This window comes from Gossypium arboreum, chromosome 4 (assembly GCF_025698485.1).
Source record: "Gossypium arboreum isolate Shixiya-1 chromosome 4, ASM2569848v2, whole genome shotgun sequence".
Taxonomy (NCBI): Eukaryota; Viridiplantae; Streptophyta; class Magnoliopsida; order Malvales; family Malvaceae; genus Gossypium; species Gossypium arboreum.
In genome coordinates this window covers 121,394,158-121,414,518 of record NC_069073.1, presented here as the reverse complement: position 1 = coordinate 121,414,518, position 20,361 = coordinate 121,394,158, and the positions used below count along the sequence as shown (strand labels likewise).

The following is a 20,361-nucleotide window of genomic DNA, read 5'->3' as shown; positions in this document are numbered from 1 at the left end:
AAATATATAAGTCAAGTTAAAACATAAAAGTTACAATGGAACACAGAAGTATTCGAAGGATCGTATCAAAAGAGGTTAGATTAAAGTAGAGATTAATTTCTACGCTAACAGGTCTAAACAGTAATAATCTAAAATTATAGTATGAAAAATCTAAATAAAATTAAGTAATAACACTATCATAAATTAAAGAAAACTAATTTAACAATTGAAATTCACTTAGTTAAAGACAAAAAATTAACTCACGTTAGTGTTCATAATTAACTTCAGAATTCGAATTTTGATGGATTAGTTAATAATTAACCTAGTTATTACTTTTCGACCTGTAATGTAACGCCCCAAAATTTCTATGTTCGTTTTTGTGAATGTGTAATACAAATATATGTCTGCTTTATTGGCTAAGTGTTTTGGGGGTATGTGGGAGGTCCTAAGTTTAAGCCATGCCTTTGGCAAATTTTGAAATTTTTCTAAGTTAAGTCTTACTCTTGTTCAGTAAGCTTTTATTTAATTGTTTGCAAAACCATATTAGAATAGGCCAGCTAGTCTAGTGGTTAAGTGGAGTGTTGGTGTGTTGGAGGACTTGTGTTTGATTCTCTGCGATGGCAAGGAGTAGTAATTTTGCTTAAAGTTCGGCCAGAGTTGTGTTAAACTGGGATTCTGAGTAATGGATGTGTAGTGGGAGTTGAGAGAGAAAATTAAGGGATTGAGATAGGGTAGGTAGTGGGATTTAAGTAAAACAGTTTCTCAAAAATTCTCTCTGTAGAAAAAAAACTGATCATCTTCTCCTCCACTTCTTCTTTTTTCATTTTTTTCTTCTTCTTTCTTTCTCTTCTTCTCTGTTCTTTGCCGAATTCTTTCCCCATTCTTACTGTTGTTTTCATTTTTGTTTTATTTTCCCTACTATCGTTGTTTCAAGTCTCGTTCTTCACCACTTTTTCGTGCGTTGTCGGTAAGTGTAGTGAGTACCATTTTTCGTTTTAGGTTATGGATAGTGGTTAATGGGATTTGTTTTGTGTTTGGAAAAGGTTAAAGGGCTGAAGTTATTCGATCGGTGTCGTGGTGGTGAAGAGACTTCGTTGTTCGATCTAAGGTAATGGTTTTTCATTCGATAGATGAATACCCCATTTTGGGTTTAGTTCAATTCGATTGTTTAAGTATTAATGGAGTGAAATATTGATCAATTTTAGGTTGGAAATTGCTTGGAGTTGCTTTTACGTTGAAAACGATACAGGTGTGTACCCGAAACGTAGAAAACATGGCTGTACGATTGACGAGACCAGGCCGTACATGTAAGACACGACTGTGATAGCCAAGGCCAAATTGGATCGTACGGGCCACACGGGCATGTGGGCCCACATGGGTAGGCCACATGGGCGTGTGAGCCCATTTTCACTTAATTGATTGCTAAGATTGCACGGGTCGTCCAAGTCAACTGTGAACCTACTGTAGGGTCAGTAAGCATCACTTAGGCCCCTAATTGTGTGAACTGACTATTTGATTTATATATATTGAGCATGATGATAGTATGCATGTATACTGAACTGGTTTTATGTACTGATATCATGAGATATCATGTCATGATTTGTATGTTGCATTGCATGGGGTTGGGTTGATTATATTTGGAGGAAGTGTACTAAAAGGCTCTTAAGCCTAATATACTGGTAGCTCAGCTGCAAAGGGATGGGTAGGTTGATTATATCCCCACATGGAGTGTAGGGTTGGACGGAGATGGTGTGTAGAGGCTGATTGGGTAGGACTTTGTTACTGAATACTGCATGACTGCTACTGATATTGTGATGGGCTAAGACCCTAATGCATACTGATTCTGTGATGGGCTAAGGCCCTACTGCATATTTGATACTATATTGAGATGGGCTAAAGCCCAAACTATTACTGATATTGAAAGATGCTTGGCCCAAAACTTTATTTGACTGTGCACTATGTCTACTATTGTTTATTTTCTATGGGATTACACACTGAGTTTACGTAAACTCACCCCTCTCTGTTTAATGTGCACAGGTAATCCCCAGACCTAGACAGATCGGTACGGCAAAGGACTCGACGGTTACCACAGTTTCTAGACTTTACGTTTTTTTTAATTTTTGTTTTATGATTTTATTATTATTGGGATGTAATTTAAGGACTCTTGGGACTTTTTCTTAAATTTGGTTTTTTTTTGTGGAATTATAACTGCTAGTCGTAGGAAGTTTGGTTTTCAAAAGCTAACGTATTTTCTAAACTCACGATTACTTAAACTGCTTTGTTTTAAAAGCTTCCGCAATGAGAAACGTTTTAAAGCAAATGTTTTAAATAAGTAAAACAATTTCCTTTAGAACTAATAAGAGATAAAGATAGGTAATAACATGGAAATGATTTTATTGTAATAATTTAGTTTTCGAACACACTATCATATGACATCGCCAAATTCGGCTATAACGTCTAGGCCGGGTTTGGGGTATTACATGTAACTAGATCAACTAATCGACAGAAACTATTTATTTTTCGACCTCGCGTTTAAATCAAGTTAAATTAAGAGATGCTCGATAAAGTATTCTTTCGACCTCATTTACCTAAATAACTTACTAGGATTGTCAATATTAGGGTTTAATTACACATAATTTAATTCAACTAATTCTAAAGAAAACTCTAATTTCTCATTTAATTAATTCCACCTCCAATCGTTAATCTTCCTACATGTTTAGCTCCTCATGAGTCTAAATACAATTTTCCCTAAATTCAATTTAGGCATTAAAACAAATAGCAAACTAGAAAAAGGGGAAAAGATAATTTTGATTCCTTGATATGTTGATTGTGCTTGGAAGACGAAAACCTGTTAATATCGTTGAGGAAACATCGATTGAAAGCCAATGCAAAAGAAAAACTAAATATTGATGAAGAAGTTAACAACAAATTCCCAATCCAACAAAACCTAAAAGTAAAAAATAAAAAATTAAGGGAATAAAACTCCAATTAAACCTTAAACTTTTCTATTTATAGTTCTAATATTTTATGATCATATTAGATCAAATGCAAGTGATTAAATGGATTAAGATGAGTTGTGCATATGAAAACACCTTCGGTTGTAATTTTGCCTTCGTTGAATCAGTGTCGCGACACCATAGGATTGATGTCAAGACATCAGACATCAAATGAGACTTCTTTGGCCTCGAAGTTGGGTGTCACGACATCATCGATTTTACTCTCCTAGCTTGCATTCGAAGTTCATTTTTGCTACACTGTCATCTTTGCATCGCCATTCTGACCTTCGAAGTTGTCACGCCACTACTAATGGATGTCGTGACATTGGGGTCGTTCTTCGAATTTCTTGGCCTGAAATAGTGTCCTACACACTCAATTAGACTTGATTTTTGAAATCTGAAAAATAAGATGACTAAATTCCTTGAAATAAAAATATAAGAACTAAATTTCAAATTTTTAAAGAGCACAAGGACCTAAACCACTCAAAACAGTATTTTCACAAATCTGTTTCCCATTATAACTAATGATCCCTTACTTCAATTGAACAACTTATTTTTTTCTCTCTCTCCAACCTTAAATAAGAGGATAATACGCTTCAGCGCACTCGAAACCATGTCTTCTTATACCGGCAACAATGTCAAGAACAACTGAGCTAAGACTCAATCAAGAATTGAACAACTTTTTGTCTTTATTTTCATGTTCTGGGCCAAAAGTGGAATTAATGAAACCATAAATCAAGGCTAGGATTTCTACATTCTTGACTTTTCTTTTCTTTTCTTTTTTTTTTTTTTTTTGTTTATCTCATTGTCTTTGGTTTTGCAGGCAAGTATAGGTGGAAGAAATTAATTCATGACTAAGAATAGTTTACTACTCTATATTAATTACAAATATTATAAGATTCAATTATATTTAAATTTAAATAAAAATTGGGTTGTTATTGAATTATATATAAATTTAAATAAAAATTAAGTTGTTATAAATAGATTTATCTAAATGTAGTTTATCAATCTAATTCAAAGGTTAGGTAAATTTGGATTAATTTGAATACATAATTTTTTATTTTAATTATAAAATATTAATTAAAATTATATAATGCGGGAAACAAGGTTGTTAAAGATCATAAAATTACTAAATTGTTAGTATTAAAGAAATTATTCAACGGACTTGGATGATTAGGGTGACATATCATGTATCCAAAAAGGATAATTGAGTAGCCGATGGATTGGCAGTAATGACATTTTTAAGGCCTTTGGGCATGCAACCCCCTGATGAAATTCTTCAAAAGCTACATGATAATGCTCTAGAATGACTTGGCCTCGCCTAGTCTAGTTATGGTATTATCCTTTTTGATGTACCAAAAAAAAACTATCATTTTAAATTTATATATGATTAAATTATGACACATTTATAATGTAAGTGAAAATTTTATGTAAATGTTTACAAAAAAAACTAAATAATGCTCTGACATACTTAGTATGCTTTATATATTTTCTATATACTTAAGCGTTTACCTTTTAATGGCCTTACGAATCACGAAAGATTAATCAAGAATTTGCTTCAATAAATATTTTGAAAAAATCAAAAAAATTATGACCCACTTACCATGTAAGTAAAAAAATTTATGTAATATATTTATTACTTCTAAGGACGAGTTGTTGGAATTTTGATTGCTGACCTCGACATGCAAATATCGGGGTTGGAAATATTGCAAATAAAAGATATGAAATAATATTTATGTTCGTAAATATACAGGTCAGATTGTAATATAAAAGTTACAACGGAACATGGAAGTATTCCGAGGATAGTACCAAAGGAGGCTGGATTAAAAAACTAGAGACTAATTTGTACTTTAACAGGTCTGAATAGTAATAATCTAAAATTATAATACGAAAAATCTAAATAAAATTTAGTAACACTATCGTAAATTAATGAAAACTAAACTAACAATTGAAATTCACTCAATAAAAGACAAAAGGTTAACTCACATTAGTGTTCATAATTAACTTCACAATTCGGGTTTTGATGAATTAGCTAATAATTAAATTTAGTTATTACCTTTCAGACTGTAACTAAATCAACTAATTGACAGAAACTACTTATCTTTCAACCTCACAGTTTAAATCAAGTTAAATTAAGAGATACTCAATAAACTATTTTTTCGACCTCATTTACCTAAATAACTTTATAGGGTTGTCAATCATAAAATTTTATTATACATAATAAGAAAAACCTTAATTCCTCAGTTAATTAATTCCACATCCAGTCGTTAATTTTCCTACAAGTTTAGGTCGTCATGAGTTTAAATACAATTTTCCCTAAATTCAATCCGGACATTAAAACAAATAGCAAACTAGAAAGAGGGAAAAATATAATTTTGATGCGTTAATATGTCGATTGCACTTGGAAGGCGAAAACCCATCAATAGTCGTTGAGGAAACATCGATTGAAAGCCAATGCAAAAGAAAAACTAAAGATTGATGAAGAAATTGAAACTTGAATTAAAATTGAATCTAAAATAGAAGTTTACAGCAAATTCCCAATCCAACAAAACCTAAAACTAGAAAACTTAAATTTAACTAAGGGAATAAAACCCCAATTAAACCTTAAACTTTTCTATTTATAGTTGTGGTATTTTATGATCATATTAGACCAAATGCAAGTGATTAAACGGGTTAGGATGAGTTGTGCATATGAAAACACCTTCGGTTGTAATTTTGCCCTCGTTGAATCAGTGTCATGACACCATAGGACTGATGTCAAGACATCAGACATCGAATGAGACTTCTTTGGCCTCGAAGTTGGGTGTCACGACATCGTCGAGTTTACTCTCCTAACTTGCATTCAAAGTTCATTTTCGCGACACTATAGTCTTTGCATCCCCATTCTGACCTTCGAAGTTGGTTGTCACAACACTACTAATATGGATGTTGTGACATTGGGATCGTTCTTCAAATTTCTTGACCCGAAATAGTGTCCTACACACTCAATTAATCCACTAGTCGTTTCTTAGGCTCTAATTGGTCTAACGGGTCATTAAAAAACCTAATCATGTAAAAATACTTATTTTATTGAAATCGAACATAAAACACTAAAATGGGAAATTAATAGAAATGTAATCAAATTACTTAAAAATAAACTTATTAATTACAGAAAAAAACTTAATTTGTCACAACGAATTATAGCAGATGAAACTCATTATATTATTTATGAAATTAGTTATCATCACTACAACAACCTCTTCACGAAAGTTAGGGATTGTTGTACATAATAACAAACAAAAAAGCCAGGGTAGATGAAACATGAAGTAATGGCAAGTTCATGGGATGGTTTAAAACCACATAACTGTTTGTGCTAAAAGCAATCACCATTGCAAACATTGCACGGCCAAGGAGATTAGCAACAGACTAATTTCGATATAAGATTATATTAATATCCCCAAAAAATTAATTTTGATAAAAGAGGATCCAGAGAATCACAAAGTGGATGGAGAGAGCCAAAATAGAAAGAATAAAGGCCAATGCATTTGTTACAACAAATGCTTTAAAGGCTGCCTCATCAATCAGAAAAAGAGTGCCGTGCTCTGGCACTTTTTCAGTATTCAAACCACCAGGTACGGTTATTGCTACTGCAAATGTGACGGTGGCTATAAGTGCTACCACTACTAAATCAGTGTTACGATACCACTAATGGATGTCACTACATTGGGATCATTCTTCAAATTTCTTGGCCCGAAATCTTGATTGACCTAATGGGTCATTAAAACACCTAATTATTTTTACTCTATTGAAATCAAACATAAAATGTTAAAATGGGAAATTAATAGAAATTTGTCACAACGAATCAAACTCATTATATTATTTTGACTACATTTATTTATTCTAATTGTCATTTAATTAAAGATGTGGTTATATTTTTATTCGTTTATTTAAGACTATCTTTCGATTTAGACTTTAGAATCTCCATCTCTAGCTTTTGCGCAAGACTTGATTAGAAGTTTCACAATAGCAGAATGTCCATACCTTGCTGCAACGTGCGAAGGAGTTCGACCTTTAGCATTCGTTTGGAGCAGCAGTGACGGACACTTGCTGAGAATTTGTTCCATAAAATCTAATCACGTTTCTCTTTTTATCATAGGAATGGAAAATAATAATAATTAAATAATTTTTAAAAGTAAATGATTAAATTTGACTTTTTTTAAAAAATTATAAATTAAATTTAATTAGCTAAATTAGTTAAATTTATTATTATGTCTAAAATTCTTTTTACTTCCTATATATTTCGACACTTCCTATGGTGCTTAACAGTTGGAATCACATGGACCTTTGGTTTAATACGGAGATTTTTTTTTTTTTTTTGGGGGGGTGGAGGAATGAAGTTGCATCTACAGCCATAACTGCTGGCTGCATGCAAAGTTGTTCTACCATGAGGGCCTCCTTGAGCTCTTCATTTTTTTTTTGTGTCTTTCACACAATATGAGTACTTTTTAGTACAACATCTTCACGAAAGCTAGGTATTGTTGTATGTAATAACAAATAAAAAAGACAGGGCAAATGAAACATGAATCGATGCCAAGTCTATGGGAAGGTTTTAAAACCATATAACAACTTGTGCTAAAAGCAATCACCATCACAACTATTGCACAATCAAGGAGATTAGAAACATAAAAGAAGATCCAGAATCCCAAACTGGGTGGAGAGGCCAGAAACAGAGAATAAAGGCCAATGCATTTGTTGAAGGCTGCCTCATCAATCAGAAAAGGATCAGAGTCTCCTGCTCTGACCCTTTTTCACTATTCAAACAACCAGGTAGAGTTCTTGCTGCTGTAAATCCAAAGTCACCTTTCAACTTCATTAGATTTCTTATTGATCCATATGCAGTCATAGTATCACCAGGCATGAAAAGAGAATGACTTAATTGTAGGAACGGTCTCTAAAAGCCAAATAATGAAGTAAATTCAAACCTCTTTTTTCCAATTTTTCACTACAATCTGGACATCTTTAATATATTTATTTTTAATTTATCAAAAATTTGTATTTTAATTAAATACTAAGATATAAATTTTAATTTACAAACATATTTAACAAGCTATCAATTTTAGGCATTTTAAGAGCACTAAAACCTTCCTTTCAAACCAACTCTCAAGACCCAAAATTAACTTTTTTTTTAAATTAAAACTTTCTTTTTAAAAAATGATTTTATAGGTGTTTGATCATACCTAGTCAACAAAGATGAGTAGCAAACCTAAAATTCTCATATTTTTAATGGTTCATCAAACTAATTTTTAATTATAACGGAAAATTAGTTGCAACATCTTTATTATTTTTTATATGTAATAAATCTCACTTTACACAAATTGTGGTTTCTTTTAATCTTTTGAAAATGTGTATCTATCAACTAATAACATTGATTTCAATTAAATGAAGATTATTAATATTGATGAGTTAGATATATCTCAAAAAAAAAAAATTAAAGTAATATTTCTTCAAAGTGGTAACATTGACACTAGGAATTGGAAGAATATTAATCCATGATAATGTAATATTATCATATTTATATGTTACATAGATATGCAATATTCAAAATTAGCAACACAGAGAGAAAAAAGGCAGGGCAGATGAGATATGAAACAATGGCAAGTCCGTAGGAAGGTTTTAAGACTACATAACTGCCTGTGCTGAAAGCAATCATCATCGCAACCGTTGCATAGCCAAGAAGCCCAGAAATAGCTCGAGTTCGATATAAAAATGTTTCACGCCAAAATTTAAATCCTGATAATATATTATCCATAACCCCAAAGTAGATGAAGAGGGCAGAAACAGAGAAAATAAAGGCCAATGCATTTGTTATAACAAATGCTTTAAAGGCTACCTCATCAATCAAAAGGGGAGTGCCTTGCTCTGACCCTTTTTCACTATTCAAACCACCGGGAACAGTTATTGCCGCTGCAAATGCAATGGTGGCTATAAGTGCTGCCACTACTAAATGAGCATCTCTTGTCTTCTCCAAGCTTTCTGCAGAGATAGTTGGCAAGAGATTGGGACAAACTGGTTTCTCCGCCACTTGATCATTCTGAATTTCTTCCAAGAATTCATTGATTTGCGTCTGCCATGCCACCCACATTAGCCGATTGTATTAAAGATTTACTAAATATGTTAATTCAAAACTTAAATATTAATAAAACCATAGCCATGGAAATGCAATATATACACACACCTGTTTCTGATATTGTTTATTAGATCGAAGTGCATAATAAACTTCTTGAGGTGTCATTCCAAAAGCACCTTCCAAATTCATTAGATTTCTGAGTGATCCATATACAGTCTCAATACCACCATTCTTGACAAAAGAAATCGCAATACCACTAGGCTTGACAAAAGAAATCTCAATACCACCACACTTGAAAAGAGAAAGCTCTGATGGATAGGGAAAGCCTCTAAAAGCCAGATAATGAAATAAAGTCAAACCTTTGTTGTCCACTTTTTCACAACAATCTGGACATAAAGAGAGAATCTTTGAAACTGTTCCAAGATAGCCTTGCCTGGCTGCCATAAGAAGGGGTGTCATCCCCCTCTTTTTATCACCTATATAGGCAGCTGATACATCCCTTTTTAACACTTCTTCCACAACTGATAATCTAGAACCCAAGTGTGCAGCATAATGAAGAGGGGTGTGCCCATCTTCATCTCTTTCCTTTGTCAAATTCCCCTTCTTCTCTAATATTACCCTTATTGCCTCTAAATCCAAGCAAAAAAAAATGTCCATAGACCTGTTCTTTATTTATTTCAAAAATTTTTTTAAAAAAAATTGGAACTAACTAAACAACATACCTGCATCTCCAGCCATAAGTGCTGCATGCAAAACTGTTCTACCGTGGGGGCCACCATGAGCTGTTGATTCCGGTTTATCTAATAATAGAGTCAACAAGCGCCCAGATCCTCTCTTCCTAGCTGCTATGTAAAGTGGAGTCTCCTGTTTTTTGTTGGCAGAATACTGAAAATCAGGGTCTTCAAACTCCAACAATGCTTTCACCACTTCAACATTGCCACACCCTGCTGCTTCATGTAAAGCCGTGTTGGATTCCTGATCCGTAATCCTCAACATCTCCCTCACTGCAATTAGTTGATCCATTCCCAGATTCTCTAAATCTCCATTTCTAGCTCTTGCGCAATACTTGATTAGAAGTTTCACAATAGCAGAATGCCCATTACTTGCTGCAACGTGCAAAGGAGTTTGACCTTTAGCATTCGTTTGGGTTAGCAGTGACCGATCCTTACTGAGAATTTGTTCTACAAAATCTGATCTTTTTTCTCCTCTTATCATAGTAATGTAAAAAATCAAAAGCGAATAGAATGGTACATAATTTACGGGGAGGAATCTGAGTATTGAGGGCAATCTGTTAAAAAGCCAGGCAGCAATCTCCTGGGTTGCCAAGTTAACATGGAGCACGTTGTCACGGTTTGGGGTCTTTAGCGACTTAAGTTGAAGCTGCTGGTTATTATTGAATACTTCAATGTTGCCTTCTGCTGCTGCCTTATACAGCCAAGCATCCATGTGAGTGATGTCCTCTTCAGGCTCCATTTTTGTTGATCTATTTCTTCCTGGATAACACCAAACAAAATTGAATTAATTAGCTTGAAACATTCCAAGCTCGAGAAAAAATACTGCAAATTCAGAAATTTACCAAATGCCTTACCAGTTAGTTAGTTGCTTGCAAATCCTCCATTCAAGTCACCTACAAATGACAACTATATATAATTTCATACTTGGAACACTTTAGTAATAGTAATATATAGGGTTAGAGGTCAGGTCAATAAAGTAGGAGGTTTTATGGTGAAATTTGGGTTTAAGGAAACTGTAAAGAAAATACTTGGCAAAGAAGGAGAAGAATTGAAGAAAAAGAATGGAAGAAAATCGGGTCTACAGCTGTGTTGGAGTTTGAGTGCTTAAAGCCATCACATATACCAGTCATTTGGCTGGTCAAAAGATTAACAAATCATTTACCTAAACACTACCTAACTCCACTAATTACATAGGGACTAGGTGATTTTGCTTGCAAACCTAAACAAAGCTGGTGATCAGCTCTATCACCATCAAATTACATCAAACATAATTTAACTAAGTTCAAAATGAACTAGATTACAAAAGCATAGTTAAACGGTAACAAAATGTAACTGAGACAAAAAAGAAGCATCAACCCCTTCAGTTGCATGTATTTTACCCGGGTAATTTGTGTGTATGAATTCTTGCACATACTTTACCTTGCATGGGAACTAACTTCAACAAGCTGTTTGTGGTAAGTCAATGCTGCCCTATGTTTTTTTTTATTCCAAAACAGTGTTTGGCAGCTGAGAAAATTGTTACACACTAAATTTTGATCTTATTATTATTGAGTCATTTAGACTAAACCTTAGATTTTCTATTCACCCTTACAACAAAGAAATCCCTAAGACCAAAATGATTTACCACATTTTCAATAAAAGATCAAGTTTTATAGAGAAAATTGAGTATTAACTTATTTGTAAATATTTTTATATTTTTATGCATTTTATAATTTTTATAATTTTATATGTATTTTATAGTTTACTAATAAATATATATATATACGCACGTGCTTATAATGAAGTTAAAAATTTTATATGTCAAAATATATATTAATTTAATAAAAATAAGTTGTATTAAATAAATTTATCTAATATGTAGATTATCAATTCCATTTAGATGTTTTTTAAACAATTTCTTTTATTATTCATAATCTTTTTATCTTTCAATAAGACTATAACATGATTAAGCATTCAAATTTATAGTTTCCTAATTATTACAATAACAATGATTTTAAAGTTTAAAATTATATTGAATATTTTTTTTAATTTTGTTTATAAACAGTTATAAACACTTGCAATTTATTTGAATGGAATGAGTCATTTATTCATAATTTAGTGGGCCAACTACAATGCAATGTTTGGTTCATTGTAGTACATTACGGTTTGTTTAGCTCTCTATTTTCAAAAATATCGGATGTTATTCATTGTTCCAACCACTAAATTCCAATTACACACATTGAGTAATAAAGGAAAAAAAAAAACCACAACCTACCATTACTATCCTTTGCCACTCTCCCTCACCAAGCATCTCAAGCCGTCACACTCCCTCTTGTGTCTTCTCATGACCGTTCGATTTCAGGCTTTTTCTATTTTTCTTCATTTTTTTCCTATCAGATCTTTGATCTTTGTCATTTTCTTTCAAAATTTTGATTTTCACTTTCTTTTGTTTTTGGTATTGTTTTTTTAGCTTTTTTTTTTTTGTGTGTGTTTGAAAGATTAGATATTAATGATGAATTTCAGACACTATCATTACTTTGTGCTAACTTTATACTTTAACTTTAAACAAAACTACAATCTCTCGTTGAAATTTTTGGCCAAAAGTGGAATTAATCAAACCGTAAATCAAGGCTAGGATTTCAATTCTTGATAACAAAAAGCAATTATAACAAATTTGATAAAAATTTAACAAATTCATTAATGGTATTAATGATGTATTTGGATACTATTATTGTGCTTTATGAACTTCATACTTTTACATTAAACAAAGACGACAATCTCTGGTTTATTAGGCCATAATCAAATTTAAGGAAACTGCTAAGAAGGAGAAGAATTGAAGAAAAAGAACGGAAGAAAATGGGGTGTACAGCTCTTTGTGGTGAAGTCAATGCTGCCCTATGTTGTTTATTATGCCATGATCAAATTTAAGAGGAGGTGTTTAGCAGCTATAAGCCTTTGTGGACAAGGCAGCCTTGAATTCCTTGCAGTGCAACATATATTTTCATTACTTCCTATGCTGCTTAACACTTGGAACCACATGGATTTTGGCTTAATATGGAGATTTTATTCCCTATCAGAGATATTTGGGAAATAAATGAAGTAGTCGATAATATATTTCCATAATATCCCATTGTCTGGCATCTACAGCCATAACTGCGGCATGCAAAGTTGTTCCACCATGGGGCCACCATGAGCTCTTCTTTTTATTGTCTTTCACACAATATGATTACTTAATTTTTAATAAAAATTGATTAAACTCGGAATTACCTTCCGTTCATCTCATTACAAAAAATTTAAGTGTTTTTATTTGAGCTAGATAGATACCTAATTTTCTTTGGAACATTAATGATGTATAATTTTAAGAACCGAAAGACAATAATATTACGAAAAAAAACTCTTCAACTAACATAGGCATAACCCAACTAAGATCCCACCGTTCAAAAATCTTAGCTCCAAATTTTAAGAAAACCAAAATTCAAATTAAAATCAAATTTATATGATTTTTATATAAATAGGATCTGAGCATGATTAGGAAAGAAAATTATATTACAATAGTGATATTGTCTCTATTACATAATTCTCAAGGAGATAGAACTTAGTGTCAATTTAATAAATTCATAGTGAGGAATTCGTAATGCCAAATAGATTTGGTGACAATTGTGGTATAATGTTATTTACATAATAACAAACGAAAAAGTCAGGGTAGATGAAACATGAAGTAATGGCAAGTTCATGGGAAGGTTTTAAAACCACATAATTGTTTGTGCTAAAAGCAATCACTATTGCAAATATTGCACGGCCAAGGAGATTAGAAACAGACTAATTTCCATATAAGATTATATTAATACCCTCAAAAATTTAATTTTGGTAAAAGAGGATCCAGAATCCCAAAGTGGATGGAGGGAGCCAAAATAGAAAGAATAAAGGCCAATGTATTTGTTACAACAAATGCTTAATTTAAAGGCTGCCTCATCAATCAGAAAAAGAGTGCCCTGCTCTGACCCTTTTTCACTATTCAAACCACCAGGTACGGCTATTGCTACTGCAAATGCGACTAAATCAGTGTTACGACACCACTAATGGATGTCGCTACATTGGGATAATTCTTCAAATTTCTTAGCCCGAAGTCAACAATGCCAAGGATTAGCAAACAAAGGAAAGTCCGAGGGAAGGTTTCAACACCACATAAATGGTTATAAAGAAAGCAATCACCATCGCATACATTGCATAACCAAGAAACGTTGTGGCAAGGACATGAGACATAAATGGAGGGCGCTGAATTGAGAAAAAAGGAGGCAGCATTCCAAAGTGGAAGAAGAGGGCACAAAGAGATAAAAGAAAGGCCAATGCATCTGTTACAACAAAGGCTTTAAAGGCCGCATCATGAATGAAAAAAGGAGTAACCTGCTCTGACCCTTTTTCCCTTTCCAAACCACCTGGAACGGTTATGGCTACTGCAAATGTGACGGTGGCTATAAGTGCTGCCACTGCTAACTGAACCTCTCTTTCCTTCTCCAACCTATCTGCAGAGATAGTTATCCAGGGTATGGGACGAACTGGTTTCTCGGCCACTTCCTCATCTGTAATATCTTTCAACAATTCCATAATTTGCTCCTGCCACATTAGTCGATTGTGTTGTAGTATAGGTCTTTGTATTTTATATATATGCATGTAAAATCATAGCCATAGACCATAGAAAATTTACCATTTTCTCTGTACGCTGATCAGTGATATGGAAACGACTACGACATGTGTCATAGACTTCTTGAGGGGTGATTCCGAGGGCATTTTTCCACTGCCTTAGATTTTTTACTATCCCATATATAGTGCTACAACCATTATCACGTTGGAGAATTTTAAATAAAGAATGATCTCTAATGGCCACGAAATGAAGAAAATTCCAGCCCCTTTTGTCAACTTTTTCACAACAACCTGGACAAGAAGAGAGAATCTTTGTTACTATTTGTCCATGGCCTTGCCTGGCTGCCATAAGAAGGGGTGTCATCTCCCACTCTTTATCACCTACATAGGCAGCAAGTAAATCCCATTTTAACAGCTCTTCCACAACTGAATCGTGACCTAAGTGCGCAGCATAGTGAAGAGGGGTGTGTCCATTTTCATCTGTTTCCTTTGTCAAATCCCCTTTATTCTCTACTATTATCTTTGTTGCCTCTTAATCCAAGCAAAACAAAACAAAAAACTCAATAAATTGATTCTTTATTTATTTCAAACAAAAATGATTTGGAACTAACTTAACGTACCGACATCTCCAGCCATAGCTGCTGCATGCAAAGCTGTTCTGCCATAGGGGCCTCCATGAGCAACTGATTCCAATTTATCTAATAGTATAACCAGAGAGAGCTTATCTCCTCTCCTAGCTGCTATGTAAAGTGGGGTCTCCTGATTTCTGTTGACAAAATATGGGAAATCAGGGTTTTCAAACTCCAGCAATTCTTGCACCACTTCGACGTGACCATACCGTACTGCAACATGTAAAGCCGTGTTGGATTCCTGATCCGTATTCCTCAGCATCTCTCTGACTGCATTCAATTGATCCGTTCCCAGCTTCTTTAAATCTTCATCAGTAGCTTTGGCACGAGACTTGATTAGGAGTTTCACAATAGCAGAATGCCCATTCCTTGCTGCAACATGCAAGGGAGTTTGACCTTTCGCATTTGTTTGTAGTAGCAGTGATGGACACTTGAAAAGGATTTGTTCTATAAAATCTGATCTGGTACGTTGCCCGATACACTCAGAGGTTGATAAGTTAACATGGAGCACGTTGTCATGGTTTGGGGTCTTCAGCGACTCAAGTTCAAGCCTCCGGTAATTTTTGAATTCTTCAATTTTGCCTACTGCTGCAGCTTTATACAACGACACGTCCATGTAAGTAATGTTGTTTGCAGACTTCTTAGGTTCACCAGAGGAAATAATAATGTGGTTTAACGATGGTTCCATATTTGTCGATCTATTGCACAGCTTTCTTCCTTGATAACACCAATTAATTAATTAGCTTTGAACATTCAAAGATAAAATCAAAAAATATTACAAATTAAGAAAAATTACAGAATGCCTTGCTTATTCCAAGACACCTAGTGGCTTATCAAGACAAGTGACACACATATATATATAATTTATTGCTTGAACACTTCAACATAGCATAACAAAAGCGTAGCATGCATAATTCCTTTCTTGAACACTTTAGCATAGCATAACAAAAAGCTCCATAGCATGCATAATTCATTCCTTGAAGACTTTAACTTATACTTTATTTTATTTAAATAAAATAAAATTCTACTTATTTTATTCTTGTTGTGTTTTCAAGCAAAGTTAGTAAAATTCCCTAATGTAGTAATAAGTGATCAAATTTGGGTCACACAATTTTAATATAATTAATTTATTTATAAATATTTTTATATTTTTATATGATTTTATAATTTTATAATTTTATGTGTATTTTAAAGTTTACTAATATATACACATGCACGTGCTTATAATGAAGTTAAAAATATTATAGGTCAAAATATATATTAATTTAATAAAAACTAAGTTGTATTAAATAAATTTATCTAATATGTAGATTATCAATTTCATTTAGATTTTTTAAACAATTTCTTTTATTATTCATATTTTTAATCTTTCGATAAGACGTTAAATATTAAGTATTCAAATTCATAGTTTCTTAATTATTACAATAATAATGATTTTAAAGTTTAAATTAATTTAAATATTTTTAAATTTTAATTATAAAGAATTATAAACACTTACAGCCTGTTTAATTGAATGGGATGAGTCATTCAATTAGGCCTGGTTTCGTGGACCCATTACAATGTAATGTTCGACTCATTATAATATGTTATTACAGGCCGGGTTTCTTTAGCTCTCTATTTCTCAAAAACACCAAATGTCATTCATTATTCAAACCACTTAATTGCAATTACACGCACGGAATAGTAAAGAAAAAAACCATAACCTACCATTATTACCCTTTATCACTCTCGCTAACCAAGCAACTCAGCCACCACATCCCCAGTTTTGTCTCCTCATTCTCATTCGATTTTAGGTTTTTTTTTCCTTTTTCCTTTTTACATTTTCCATTTTTCTTCTTTTATTTTTTCCTAACACATCTTTCATCTTTGTCATTTTCTTTCAAAATGAAGATTTGGGCATTATTCATTTTGTGATTTAGTTTTTATTTTTACTCTCTTCTGTCTGTGGGTATATTTTTTAGCTAGCTTTTTTTTTGTGTGTGTGTGTTTGAATTTGTTTTGAGGGAAAAAAAAAAATGTAATTTTTCAGTAATTTTTAAGCTTTAAAATATCTACTTGTTTATGTAGATGCATGTTAATGATGTATTTCGATACTATTATTGCTTTGTGCTAACTTTATACTTTTACTATAAACAAAACGACAATCTCTGGTTGAAATTTGGGTTTAAGGAAACTGTAAAGAAAATACTTGGCAAAGAAGGAGAAGAAATGAAGAAAAAGAATGGAAGAAAATGGGGTGTACAGCTCTTTGTGGTGAACTCAATACTGCCCTGTGTTTCTTATTTCAAATTTAAGAGCAGGTGCTTAGCAGCTATAAGCCTTTGTGGACAAGGCAGCCTTGAATTCCTTGCAGTGCAACCTATATTTTGATTACTTCCTATGCTGCTCAACACTTGGAACCACATCCATTTTGGCTTCATATGGAGATTTAATTCCCTTTCACATATATCTGGGGAAATAAATGAAGTTGTTGATAATATACTTCCATATGTAATTGCCAGGCATCTACGGACATAACTGCTGCTTGCAAAGTTGTTCTACCATGGCCATGGGGGTCTCCATGATCTCTGCCTTTTATTGTCTTTCGGACAGCATGAGTAGTTTGTAGTAAAAATTGATTATCTCTACTTGGAAAACACAGAATTAACTTCCGTTCATCTCGTTACAAAAAATTCGATTTCACCACTTCGACATTGCCACACCCTGCTGCTTCACGTAAAGTCGTGTTGGATTCCTGATCCCTAATCCTCAGCATCTCCCTCACTGCATTTACTTGATTCATTCCCAGCTTCTCTAAATCTCCATCTCTAGCTTTTGCGCAAGACTTTGATTAGAAGTTCACAATAGCAGAATGTCCATTCCTTGCTGCAACGTGCAAAGGAGTTTGACCTTTAGCATTCGTTTGGGTTAGCAGTGACGGACACTTGCTGAGAATTTGTTCGATAAAATCTGATCTGGTACGGTTCCCGATACACTCGGAGGTTGACAAGTTAAGATGGAGGACGTTGTCATGGTTTGGGGTCTTCAGCGACTCAAGTTCAGGCCTTCGGTAATTATTGAAATCTTCAATTTTACCTTCTGCCGCAGCTTTATACAATGAAACGTCCATGTAAGTAATGTTGTTTTCAAGCTTCTTAGGTTGCACAGCTTTCTTCCTTGATAACGCCAATTAATTAATTAGCTTGGAACATTTAAGATTAAAAATTTTAATAGTTTAATATTAATAATTATATGTAATTGATTATTTAAATTATTTTATAAAACATGTAAATATCAATAAAATTAACATCTTCGGATTTAATTAAAACTTTAAACCATTCTAATTACATCTCCAAACTATCAAAGTTATATAAATTAGATCCTTCCGTTACTAAAATCGTTAATTTAATTGTTAAATGATACATCGGAACTTATGTGACATAATTTACAATAAAATTTTAAGAAAAATATTTTAAAAATAGATGTTTTATCATTCACTTATTTTTTGAGATTTCAAGTTTATATATAAGTTTTATATCATTCACTCATTTTTTCTTTTCAATTTTACTTTATTTTTAGTTTTATTTTAAAAAAGTATTTGACAATATTCTATTTCTTTAAAGTTGTTCATTTTAAATTTATCTAAATAAGATTTAGAAGTTATTAACGATTTTAATAACGAAAGAACCCTGCTAATATAACATCTATAGTTTGAAAATGTAACGGAACTTTTAAGATTTAAACACCGAATTAAAATGTGATCATAATTTGAGATCTCAGATACAATGAAAAATGAAATACTAATTTTATTTTAATTTAGAAAAATAAACCAACTTAAAACAGCCAAAGATTAGATAGGATCAACCATTTATCATCAACCTAAATACAAATGAACCTTAATAGCCAACAAAAACACACAAATGAGCCCAAAATACAACAACGAATGCACGAGAATCGAAGCCCCACTGGTCTTAAAGTTGCCGAACTCCACGCACCTGTGGTGGCCGGGAACTTGAAACAACAACCCCGGCGTTAGCAGCACGAAAAGAACCAACGCCACGATAATTGGACCCCAGTCCGACATCGTTTCACGGTAAGGTTTGCAAGGGCAACTAGGCAACTGTGATTTATTGATGGAGTATTTGAATCTATGGAGTTTTTTATATGCAAATGAAAGAGAAGATAAAGTGAAAGAGAGTGTGGGGCGGCGTTTAAGCGATGAAGGCATTTTGGATTCACTGCCACCGCCATTGGAATAACTTCATTCTCATGCCTACACTCTCTTAAGATTTCTTTTTAGATCAATTTTAAATAGATTAGTTCGGGTTTGATTTATTTGGATATGTTTAAATTTCTTGAATTATTTCGGTTTTAAATTTTTTGTATTTTTTTATTAAATTTTTCGGGTTGAGTTATATCTAGAGTTTATATTTTTGTAGGTTCTTTATTTCAATGTTTCAAAAATTGGATTGGTGGTCGAATAATCAAACTATCTATTCTTGGTTCGACTGGTACAACACCCAGTCCAACAATAATTAAATAAAATTTAAAAATTCATTTAAAATAAATATTAAAAAATTTATAAACCGGTTCAACTCTCTGTTTTTTATCATGGTTTTTAGTTTTTTATCGATTTTGAGCAATTCAATCTCTTGTCCAGATCAATATACCAATCGATTTTCAATCTAACTAACTAATCTGGTTCGATTCCAACAAAAATAACTTTGTTCGAGTCAAGTTCAATTTATTTTGAGTTCAGATCATTTTGAATTCAATTTATTTTAATTTGGGTCGTTTGTTAAATTTAAATTATGATCAAATCAAATTAGATTGAATTTTGATATATGACAATCAAATTTTGATATATGTGATGATAATTTTTATCTTAATTTTTTAATTATATTTCCCCAAAATTATTCAATCAAAGTTTTAGTGATATCAGTGGGCACATGCAGATGGAAGAGAATATGTGATGTCCAAGTAAATATCACTTTGTTAGATTACTTGTTGAATCCATAATTTTGATCTATTCGAGTTTTGAAAAAAATAATAATTTTCACCCATCCGATTTAAATTATTATTTTTATTTTTAAAAATAATATTTTTAAATTTAATTATAAAATATATATTAATTTTAATAAAATATTTTTATTTTTAAATAATCAAATGAGCTTTCTGAAGTTTGGACCTACCCAAATCAAACTCAAATGGACTAGAATAAAAGGCTTCAACAATTTTAAGGTAATACAGCCCAACCCGGCCCGCCCATGAAGACTTATGCATCCATTTCATTAAGAGGGACTAAAATTAGAATTTGA

At 32.6% G+C, this 20,361-nt stretch overlaps 2 protein-coding genes and 1 long non-coding RNA gene across 3 annotated transcripts; 1 reads left to right on the top strand and 2 right to left on the bottom strand.

Moving 5' to 3' along the window:
* Positions 1–392: 392 nt before the first annotated feature.
* LOC128291531 (uncharacterized) lies at positions 393–2,218 on the top strand. The gene is made up of 4 exons (XR_008281370.1): positions 393–946; positions 1,023–1,087; positions 1,185–1,447; positions 2,017–2,218. It is a non-coding gene; the product is annotated as an uncharacterized LOC128291531 (long non-coding RNA).
* Positions 2,219–8,453: 6,235 nt separating this feature from the next.
* Positions 8,454–15,890, bottom strand: LOC108459140 (uncharacterized). The gene is made up of 7 exons (XM_053026825.1): positions 15,056–15,890; positions 14,500–14,966; positions 14,007–14,408; positions 10,670–10,673; positions 9,804–10,574; positions 9,190–9,710; positions 8,454–9,078 (listed from the first exon to the last, which is right to left on the bottom strand). The coding sequence occupies exons 1-7, from the start codon at positions 15,750–15,752 to the stop codon at positions 8,527–8,529; spliced, it is 3,414 nt and encodes a 1,137-aa protein (XP_052882785.1). The 5' UTR covers positions 15,753–15,890; the 3' UTR covers positions 8,454–8,526.
* A 2,939-nt stretch (positions 15,891–18,829) lies between these two features.
* LOC108460004 (uncharacterized) lies at positions 18,830–19,340 on the bottom strand. Its single transcript, XM_017759390.2, has one exon. It carries the CDS (start codon positions 19,269–19,271, stop codon positions 18,918–18,920), a length of 354 nt encoding a protein of 117 aa, XP_017614879.2. The 5' UTR covers positions 19,272–19,340; the 3' UTR covers positions 18,830–18,917.
* Between the last annotated feature and the right edge of the window lie 1,021 nt (positions 19,341–20,361).

Bases quoted from the DNA above. Each gene is read 5' to 3' on its own strand.
- LOC108460004 (XM_017759390.2), bottom strand. From the start codon at position 19,271: ATGCCTTCATCGCTTAAACGCCGCCCCACACTCTCTTTCACTTTATCT.
- LOC108459140 (XM_053026825.1), bottom strand. From the start codon at position 15,752: ATGGAACCATCGTTAAACCACATTATTATTTCCTCTGGTGAACCTAAG. The intron at 14,409-14,499 runs GTAAATTTTCTA...CTAATGTGGCAG, and splicing joins ATCAGCGTACAGAGAAAATG to GAGCAAATTATGGAATTGTT. The intron at 9,711-9,803 runs GTATGTTGTTTA...GCTTGGATTTAG, and splicing joins ACTTATGGCTGGAGATGCAG to AGGCAATAAGGGTAATATTA.